The following is a 10,993-nucleotide window of genomic DNA, read 5'->3' on the forward strand; positions in this document are numbered from 1 at the left end:
GATTTTGGTGGTCCCGAGGGAGAACTGGTAAGAGTGTTTCTGATTTTGGTGGTCCCGAGGGAGAACTGGTAGGAGTGTTTCTGAAACACATTTTTTTCTAATAGATGTTCTCTTTCCTTCTCATTACTTCTTACCCCTTATATACAAAATCATGGACTGACATTCCATTTAGAACCATGAAATTTTTAATTAAAAATTTTTTTTTTTAAAGATGGGGTCTGTGTCACCCAGACTGGAGTGTAGTGGTGCAATCATAGCTCCCTGCAGCCTATACCTCCTGGGCTGAAGTGATCCTCCTGCCTCAGCCTCCTGAGTAACTGGAACTGGACTATAGGCGTGTGCCACCATGCCTGGCCAATTTTTGTATTTTTTGTAGAGATGAGGTCTTGCTTTGCTGCCCAGGATGGTCTTGAACTCCTGTCTTCAAGTGATCTTCCCATCTTGGCCTCCCGAGGTGTTGGGATTACAGATGTGAGCCACTGTATCTGCTGTTCTCAGTTTTCCAGATGACAGTGGATGTTGGTTTTTGTTATCATTTTTCTTTTTCATTTTTTTTTGAGACGGAGTCTCGCTTTGTCACCCAGGCTGGAGTGCAGTGGCACCATCTCAGCTCACTGCAACCTCTTTCTCCCTGGTTCAAGTGATTCTCCTGCCTCAGCCTCCTGAGCAGCTGAGATTACATGCATGTGCCACCACACCTGGCTAATTTTTCTTTTTTTTTCAGTAGAGATGGGGTTTCACCATGTTAGCCAGGATGGTCTCGATCTCCTGACCTCATGATCCGCCTGCCTTGGCCTCCCAAAGTGCTGGGATTACGGGCGTGAGCCACCACGCCTGGCCTTAGATTTTAAATCCTCTACTATTTAGTTCTTCCTACCAGGCATGGTGGAACCCAGTACACCACCAGTTGTCTCCTAATTGGGGATTTGAAACCTCACACCAGTATTATGACATGGAATAACCTTACTCCATAGTGCACTTTTGCCTGTGGCTTTAAGTTCCCAAGAGTTTCCATAGCTCTGGCATATTCTTTACCTACCTTAAAAGTAAATTTATTTTGCATCTTCATGTATTCAGTTGTCTGTATGTGGCAGTGAGGTAGTGATACTTAGTGTCCTTTCTCCACAGACCATGGACCTGCACTCTTGTCCGAAGCCGATTGTATTTGTGTTGCACACATTCTTATCGGCCAAAGTCACTCGTATGGGACTGCTTGTATGAGCAACAAAAAATCAGAAAAGAGCCTTGACTGTCACAAGAAATATTTCCACCTCAAAAAAAAAAAAAAAAAAAAAAGCACAAAAAGAAAACTCTTTGCTCTCTCCTTCAGCACAGTGCCTTCCCAAGGACCTGCAAATCACTGCTGAACCATAACCGTGTTTAAAGAAGAGCCTGCCTTTCACAGTCTACCTTGGCCAGATATTCTAGGACTCTAAAAGGCTCCAAAATGAAGCTGTTGATTTATTTTCGTCTCATAATATGGTTTATGAGTAATTAGGTTTGTTTCTCCTGCTAAAAAGAATGGCTCATTGTTCCTTTTTAGACATAATCAAATACCCAAGCATTGTTTTCTTTTTCTTCTCCCTGTAGGATTTGTGTTATGCTTAGCCTTGATCTCTTGTTCAGAACAATTGTCCCTTCCCGGGTGCTAGCTTGCAGCAGCCTGTTGCTTCGTGAGCATTCCAGATAGGTTGTATGTCTTAGAATTTACTGTCCTCAGTAGCTCCTTCCACCATAGGAAGTCCTTGAGTTGTATCACCAAAGGGTTGTTCCATTTGCCCTGGCTCTCTCTCTATCTCAGTCTGGCCATCACTTCCCACCTTATCCCAAGCTTTGCCACTCTTAAGTGCTGTCTCTAGGACTTAGGACTTGCAAATTTGATTTGCCTTGCCTTCCACTTCCTTTCTAGTGGTGACTGAGTTGAAAAGCAAGTTGGAAGCCACTCTGCTTTGAAAGAAAAGTTTTGCTTGGTTTAGGTTTTTCCATTTTATTTTTGGTGGTAGCCAGGGGATATTGTGAGATTTATTTTAAATGAAAATCCTCTTCCTAGGTTAAGCCATTTTTTTAATTGCTTACCAAATGTGCCTTTGGTTAGGGTTAGTGGAGCTTTATTAGTCACTATTTGAATAACTGGAAATCACTGCCATTTCAAGGAGATCACCTATCCTAGTTTTGAGGAATAGTCTTTGAGGTGGGTTTCCTTAATGGCATCTCTTCTAGTAGGCAGATCTCTTTGAGCAAGATAAATCCTGAAGAGCCAGCCTGCTTGCGGAGTAGACTTGGTGGGTGAAGCCAGCTCTTCCACACAAGCGTCATGTCGAGTTGTTTTGGGGCTGCCCAAAAACAACGGGATGCAGCATCCCGGCCGTGGCCTGGCCCTTTGTGGCAGCAGTGGCATGGACAAGGAACTGCTAATGGAAGACTTAGTGTTGGCTTCACAGCACACCCTACAGGGGGCAGGGTGATGAGACTGTGGAACAGCTGCCTGCTTTTGGTTAAGCATTGCCAGATGTCATCATTAGGACACAGTAGCAGCAAGAATACTGATGTTGTAGTGTTAGAAAATCACACTCAGCTTGTTTTTCCTAATTTTGAAGGAGGTATATATCTGCAAACATTTAAAATGGTATAATATCAATATAAAACGTCAAAATTAGCATAGTCCCTGGATCTCAAAGAATAGGTAATATTGACTTGGATGTTCTTTATGCTCTCTGAAGAAAAGTCTAAGGAAAGTTCTTGTTTGCTTGATCGATCAAGAGTGCCATAGAAGAATGTGAGTGCTGTGGTGGGTGGAGGAGGATGTCACTTCAGATGGGGCAGGCACAGGGGGAGAAAAGAAGAGAAAAATACACCTGTGTGTGCAAAATGAGCTATTTGGTTTCAGTGCAGCCTGACCGGTGGGAGGACCCACGAGCAGAGCGAGTTCTAGGTCAACATTGTAACTCCATTGTCCTCCTTCACCCGGAAGTCAGCCCCACTTCCTCATTACAGTGAAACCAACAGTATGCAGAGGTTGGGAAGACATGCCTGTTCTTCCCCCAGCTTCATGTAATTGTCAAAGTTCCAAAAATGAATTATCTGAACGGCTTAAAACTGGAAATTAAAATCTAGACAAGAATATGTCTTTCAAAAGCTCTTTATATTTTGAAAATTCATAAACCTAAGGATTGGCTCCATCTCAGATAAATTTTCTTTTCTTTCTTTTTTTTTTTTTTTTTTTTTGAGATGGAGTCTCGTTCTGTCTCCCAGGCTGGAGTGCAGTGGCATGATCTCAGCTCACTGCAACCTCTACCTCCTAGGTTCAAGTGATTCTCCTGAGTAGCTGGGATTATAGCCGCCCACCACCACACCCGGCTAATTTTTGTATTTTTAGTAGAGGCAGGGTTTTACCATGTTGGCTAGGCTGGTCTTGAACTCCCAACCTCAAGTGATCCGCCTGCCTTGGCCTCCCAAAGTGCTGGGACTATAGGTGTGAGCCACCGTACCTGGCCCACAATAAATTTTCATTTCAGGGAAGGAAAAAAATCTCTTGAAGGTCCAGAAATGATTTCTGGAATCAGAATTTCAATATGTAATACCCTCAGGTAGGCAATCTTAAATCCTCTATGCAGTGAGAGCATTATTAATATGAGATGTTGAATGATGCCTTTACAGACTTCAGCAGCAAAGCCATTTGGTTGAGGTTTTCTGTGTTAATGTGAAAGGCTAAGCCACTGAGATTTGCAGGGGAGCTTCTGAGCCACCCTGCTCATTGGTTATATGAAGATGTAAAATAGGTGGAATTAAAGTGTGAGCAGGAAAGGCAAGGCATGTGCATTTTCACTCATTTTGGTCAAGGTTAAACTGACATGTATAGCACTGAGGTCTGTAGGGTTCTTAATAATATCTTTTGAGTCTTGGTGTGAAATGAAAGAATGGGAGGTTTCCTTTGTCCATTAGCAACCCCAAGAACCAGAGCCCTTTTGCTGCTTGTCTTACATACTTAAGAGCTCTCCAATCATGATGACCAAGGTTGTTCTTCAATCAAATGTGTTTGTGGGATTTTCAATCCACAAATGAAGTGCTCTCTAATGAATGGGACACCATGATAAATATGTATTTATATTTAGATGCCAAAGTATGGCAAATTATTTCCAAATGATAACTAAAAATGGGCATTTTCAATATTCTACCTTTTTTATAGAACCAGCTCACTTTTCATTTCTTTTTCATTTTGAATTAAGAAAATTGTTGAGGATGTGGTAGGTTCCAGTGTGTGGAATGGAAAGGAAACTGCAGAATAGTGTCCGCTCCCCATTCAGAGGGACTGCTTCCTGTGCCCCCAGACCCGAGGCTTCGACAGCTTCTCCACATTCCACACAGATGCCTAGGAGCAGCCAGCTGGTATATGAAAAGGCTCCCACCTTTTCTTCTAAAACTTCTCTCCTTTCTCTCCATAAAAAGAAAAGGAAAGGAGTAAAAGAAAAACATTCAGTTTTTCTTTTTCTGAAAAAGGTAAGTCCTTTCCTGAAGTCATCAAATGAAACATTATCTGGAAATTAGTATCTAATGTCTTATATGAAGAAATACTTAAATGTATGTTCATATAGTATTTATTAGATAGTTGTAACTGTAAACTCACCTTCCTAGTAGATAAGAGTTTCAGGTTAAATACTGGAACATATATAGGCAGTGAAAAATACTACTTTAAATGTCATTCACCTATTTTAAACCCATTTTAGCACATTTTAGGCCAAAGAAGGTCTGATAGTGCCTGTTTTTATGTTCTCTACTCTCACAAACTTTGTTACTGAAAATTATTGCATGGCAGGAGAGATTGGATTATTTATTTCTTATATTTTTATAAGAAAAAAAATCTTTCTAAACAACAAATACCTAACATTATTACTGATTGTTTTCCTAATTTATCCTCCTAAGTTGAATGGTAACAAAGCTTTTCCAGCTGAATGAATGCACTTAGCTGATAAAACAGAATTTGTTCTTTTTTTATCCTTCTTCTTTTTTTTGTGAGACAGGTTCTCACTCTGTCACCCAGGCTGAAGTGCAGTGGTATGATCATAGCTGACTGCAGCCTCAACCTTCTGGGCTCAAATGATCCTTTCGCCTCAGCCTTCTGAGTAGCTGGGACCACAGGTGTGTGCCACCACACCTGGCTAATTTTTATGGTTTTTTTTTGTTTTATTTGTTTTGGTTTTTGTAGAGACAGGTTTTCGCCATGTTGCCCAGGCTGATCTTGAACACTTGTGCTCAAGCAATCCTCCTGCCTCGGCCTCCCAAAGTGCTGGGATTACAGATGTGAGCCACTGCACCTGGCCCCAGAAATTACACATAAAAAAAAAATTTAAGCTGTGTGGAATCTGGACAAGGCTATGTTTCTCCTAGAAACAGGTTTTGCTGTAAGTGGTTTTGATGGACAAAAGTATGAGAAAAGGTTATAATAGATTTTTTTTAAATTGTGTGAGAAACTCCAGGTCTTCTTGCTTAACTTATATGCATGTGGATATATTTGTTTTCAAAGCCGTGGAAGAATCTCTGTTCATATATTTTAATGCAAATTACCTTGTATGCTGCTATGCAAATTCTATTAAAAGCCCTACCTGCTTAAGAGTTAAACATTTTTGAAACTTTCAGGGAAGACCTGTAGACTCAAGCACTTTCTCTGCTCTTTTGTATCTTATCTTGGACACTTATGCTGAATTATGTTATTATTTTCACTGGTTATAAGCTATTCCTTGTACATAATATTTAAACTATCCAAATATCCAGCATACATTTCCACGTGGCTGCCAGAGGCTGTTGATGCCATGAATGAAATGGCTGGTTAGAAAAGCCAAAGGTCGTCTTCTTTCAATCCCTAATGAATAAGTAAAATGCCAGATCTCTTTGGTCTCAAAGCAAATTGCTCTGATCGGATCAAATATCTATGTAATGAAAAGAGACTTATTTAAATTTGGGATTCTGCTTAAACTTTAAGTTGAATTTGACTGTAGTCATATTCATTCTTTTTGTATATCTTTGTACATTAAGTACCAGGTGGTATTATACTCTACTTTGAGTTTGGAAATCACTTTCAGTTAAATTTCCGTTGTTATTTTGGCTTTTTTTTTTTTCTTTTTTTAACACCACTGCGGATGAAAGTAGAGCAGTCTGCCGTCTCCTATTGCTCTTTCTCCTACTGCTCTTTCTCTGTGCCCTTATTTTAATTGCTTGGTAATCTAAAATTATTCTGACTTTCCACATACTGTCTTTAAAAACCTATTGTAGCAATCTGCCCCCCTCCACCCTTTAAGCTAAATCTTTCACTGTGCTGGATACATAGACACTCAATAAATGTGTGATGATAGTTCTAAAATAATTCTATATATCAGGGTTATGTATTTTTGAGCAATATAATTATTCCTATGCTGTGATGTTAAATGGAATTTATTTTACACTAGTAATAGACTGCTTAAGTGGCTGAGTTGAAACCCTTTCTCTAAAAAAACAAAAACATCTGGCAGATGAGTGACACAAATTCATTCTCTTAAAGGATAGAATTTCAAGTTAAGGGTAAGGTACAATAAATAGGAACATATAGCACATCTGGTTTTTTTTTGTCTGTCTTTGACTAGCTAAACTGCCAGCTAGAAGAATGGTTGTTACGTAGTAACTCAGAAGAATCTTTTAATAAGTTTCCTCTTTTGTTTCAAAACATAAACTTGAGCTTCATTTCTTGCCACCTCTATTCTTTCTTCCCACATTGGGCAACTGAACTGAAGCTTATTCTAGTTTTAGAAGAGGATCCACATTTAATGTGTAATGCATAAATATGCCTTTTGCAAATTATTGCTTGTTCTCCAGTGAACATTTGATCATATTCAACAGAAATCCACCATATAAGCCATAATCCTTGAATTGCCCCTTTTAAAATAGATTGGTTAAAACCAAAAACCTATAACAAAGAAATAATACTTCATTGTATTGTAGGTTTGGGAATCCTGGTTAGATTTATAATTTCTGGCCGGGTGCGGTGGCTCATGCCTATAATCCCAGTACTTTGGGAGCCCGAGGGCGGTGGATCACCTGAGGTCAGGAGTTTGAGACCAGCCTGGCCAACATAGTGAAACCCCATCACTACTAAAAATACAAAAAGTTAGCTGGGCGAGGTGATGCGTGCCTGTAGTCCTAGCTACTCGGGAGGCTGAGGTGGGACAATTGCTTGAACCCGGGAGGCAGAAGTTGCAGTGAGCTGAGATCGTGTCATTGCACTCCAGCCTGGGCAACAGAGCAAGACTTCATCTCCAAAAAAAGAAAAAGATTTATAATTTCTGAGTCCTCTAAGTACCTTTCTCAGTTTTGCAATAATGTTACATCCATGCTATTGACACTGATTTTGAAACTGGAAAGCTAATTAATGACATATTAATTCATGTGTTCTTTTAACTAATAAACAGGTATTAATGTATAGTTCTACATCAGGCTATTCTGAAGGGTCCAAAAGAAAGTTCTGCCCTCAAGTAGTACATAATCCATTATTTCTCAGTCACACCATGCCATCTGTTTATCATTCAGCAGTTAAGTAATTCATCACTTCATATTTTTACCAAAGTATATTACAAGTCTGTTAATCTGGATCTGGCAAACTGGAAAATGTTTGAAGGGATACTCAGGCTTTGATCCATGCCAACATGAAAGGACTCCAAGCACATTTAAGTGGGCTGGTCTTTCCATCATGCATGATTTTTTTTTAATGCAAAATCAGACTTTAGTTTGGGAAAGAGAACAGTATACAGTATCCTTTGTAAGATAAATCACAACAACAAAAATTTTATTGCCCGAAGTAGATAAATGAGAAAGTCTTTAAAAAAAAAAATGCTGCTTTAACTATAACAGCAAAACTAAATGCATATTTTATCAACCCCTTATTTCTAAATGTTGCTGTATTCATTTCCACACTTAAACTATTTAAGCATTTCATCTGCTGAAAGTCCTTATATACATGGTAGACGGAGTATTTCTCCATTAATGATAGATCAAAATGAAGATATTTTAAAAAATAACAAAATCAGGCCAAGGCAGGAGGATCACTTTAGCCCAGGACGTCCAGACCAGCCTGGGCAACACAGCAGGACCCCCGACTCCGTCTAAAAAATTAAAAAAAAAAAAAAAATTGTTTAACATTTAAAAAATAAATACAAATTAACAACATTTCACTTGTTCCAGGACACGCTGGCATTCGGACTCAGTGAAAAGGGCACTTAAAGAAAATAAGACTGACTGAATGAATGTTTTCCATAATTTTCACACAATAACAGTCCCTTTCTATCCGGCTTGCCTTCCGTTTATCTCTAGCGTTAGCCTTTCAGGCAACATCCTTAGTCATGCCCAGAAAGTACCTGAGCCATCAGTGATTGGAATGGCATAGGGAACCGAATTACATGGGTGCCCTCCCCTTGGTTTTCAAGTATCCTGGAGTTGTGCACAAAAATTAGGCCATGCCTTCAGTGTCTTGTTCTTTACTTTAAACCTACCCTTTGACAATCAGGTGCTAATGATTGTATGTTATTAAAACCAGCACATAGGTATTGTAAATGCGTGTTCCTCCTAGGTTGGAAGAAATGCTTTTCGTTCTCTCTGGGTCCTGTTAAAGCGGGTGTCAGTTGTGTCTTTTCACCTTGATTTGTGAATTAATAGAATTGGGGGGAGAGGAAATGATGATGTAAATTACGTTTCAGGTTTGGCACAGTCATCATTCTCGATGATATTCTCACTTTGTAGCAAATCTGTCCTTATCGTAAGAACAGGTTTGAGAATTTTCCCTCCACTATACGACTCCAGTATTATATTTACAATCCATTGGAGGAGTGCAGCATTATAAGACCTTGGTGCCCAAAAAAAATCTGTGTCCTTTTTGGTACCAAACCTGAGGTCTTTTAGAAGATAATGTAGAAAACCACTACCTATTGAAGGCCTGTTTTGGCTAATCTGCAAACTCTGATGAAACCTGCTTATGTGGATTCTTTCCCACACTGCTTTCATGTTTAAGTATAAAGACTTAGAAAACTAGAATAATGCTTTTACAAATAATTAAAAAGTATGTGATGTTCTGGGTTTTTTCCTTCTTTTTAGAACCCTGTATTTAAACAAGACTTCTTTTTAAGTCTTGTTTGAAATTTAAGTCTCAGATCTTCTGGATACCAAATCAAAAACCCAAGGCATAAAACAGGGCAGTATTTGTGTTCCTAATTTGAAAAAGCTTTATGTATACTCTATAAATATAGATGCATAAACACTTCCCCTTGAGTAGCACATCAACATACAGCATTGTACATTACAATGAAAATATGTAACTTAAGGGTATTATATATATAAATATATACCTTTGTAACCTTTATACTGTAAATAAAAAAGTTGCTTTAGTCACGTGTTTTTGTTTTTGTTTTTGTTTTCCGATTTTTAAAATGCTGAAATAGTTTTGAACCTACAGGAAAGTTAAGAAACAGTACAAATCTCCTTCACCTAAATCTCCCAGTTGTTAACATTTTGCCATATTTATTCCATTACTTTGTATTTTTCTGATATGATTCTCTAGTGAGGAGCTCTAAAACATAAGGACAGTCCCTGCATTGCCACCATACAGCCCTCCTAATCAGGAAGTCAACATTGGCACACCACCACTCATTCCATGGACCCCATTCAAATGATGCCAGCCATCCCGGCCATGTCCTGTTTTCCTCTCTGGCCGGGATCCTGGCCAGTACCACTTTCTTGCCTTTTGTCGTCGCGTCTCAGTTCTTCAGTCTGGAATGCTCCTCAGCCTCACTCTAAGTCGCATGTGCCTGAGTCTCAGCACAGGTCTTTCATTCTGCAGCACAGCTCTCCAGCTGGCTCTGCTTGTTGTCGCCTCACAAGCAGGCTGTGTCATACACTCTTGGCAGAGATGCCATGATGCCATGCTGTCTTCAGGGCATCATGTCGGGAGACACACGGGGGCCACGCATCCCACCACCAGGGGTGTTCCCTTCGGTCGCCTAGTCAAGCTAGTGTCCTCATTGTTTTCTCCTTTGTATTTATGTATTTAGAGACGGAGTTCCGCTCTTGTCGCCCAGGCTGGAGTGCAACGGCGCGGTCTTGGCTCACTGCAACCTCCGCCTCCCAGGTTCAAGTGATCCTCCTGCCTTAGCCTCCCCAGTTGCTGGGACTACAGACGCCCACCACCATGCCCGGCTAATTTTTTTATATTTTTAGTAGAGACGGGGTTTCAGCATCTTGGCCAGGCTGGTCTTGAACTCCTGACATCATGATCCACCCACCTCGGCCTCCCAAAGTGCTAGGATTACAGGCATGAGTCACTGCGCCCGGCCTATTTTGTTTTTTAATTTAGCGACGAGGTCTTACTATGTTGCCCAAGCTGGTCTTGATCTTCGGCTCAAGCAGTCCTCCTGCCTTGGCCTCCCAAAGTGCTGGAATTACAGGCGTGAGCCACCATACCCAGCCCTAGAACTGTTTTGATCATTGTATCCCCAGAAACTAGTACACAACGCTGTACACAGTAGGTGTGCATGCATGTAATCCCAGCTACTACTCGGGAGGCTGAAGCAGGAGAATCTCTTGAACCCGGGAGGCAGAGGTTGCCATGAGCCGAGATCATGCCACTGCACTCCAGCCTAGGCGACAGAGCAAGACTCCATATCAGTCAATCAAAGCAAAACATAACTGGCTTTAGACAGCGGCATCCCACCAGGGATTGAGCCCCATATTAGCCAGCTCATTTATTCCCCACAAAAGCCAGACAAGGGAGGGGCTAATTATAATCGTGCAGTATTAAACATGGAGAAATCAAAGCTCTGATAAATTCGTTTTATTGTGAGGATAAAACCGCCCGATGGGCGTTGTCATTCCAAGAGAGGTCAGGATTTCCGGATTCTATCCCGCTCCGCCCCTGGTCCCGCCCTGAGAACGTACGTCCTGCCAGGCCCCGCCCCGGCCTTGTCCCACCCACCCCGTCCCG

At 40.7% G+C, this 10,993-nt stretch overlaps 1 protein-coding gene across 1 annotated transcript in view; it reads left to right on the top strand.

Annotated features, from left to right (window-relative positions):
- Window positions 1-9,405, top strand: part of SNTB2 (syntrophin, beta 2 (dystrophin-associated protein A1, 59kDa, basic component 2)) — a 78,428-nt gene extending 69,023 nt beyond the window's left edge. The window contains exon 7 of the mRNA XM_011976681.1: window positions 1,129-9,405. Within this exon, the coding sequence (XP_011832071.1) occupies window positions 1,129-1,221 (93 nt within the window). The 3' untranslated portion in view covers window positions 1,222-9,405. The remainder of the gene's footprint in view (window positions 1-1,128) is intronic.
- The last annotated feature ends 1,588 nt before the right edge of the window (window positions 9,406-10,993 follow it).

The sequence above is a fragment of the Mandrillus leucophaeus genome, unplaced genomic scaffold (genome assembly GCF_000951045.1).
Source record: "Mandrillus leucophaeus isolate KB7577 unplaced genomic scaffold, Mleu.le_1.0 Scaffold17, whole genome shotgun sequence".
NCBI lineage: Eukaryota > Metazoa > Chordata > Mammalia > Primates > Cercopithecidae > Mandrillus > Mandrillus leucophaeus.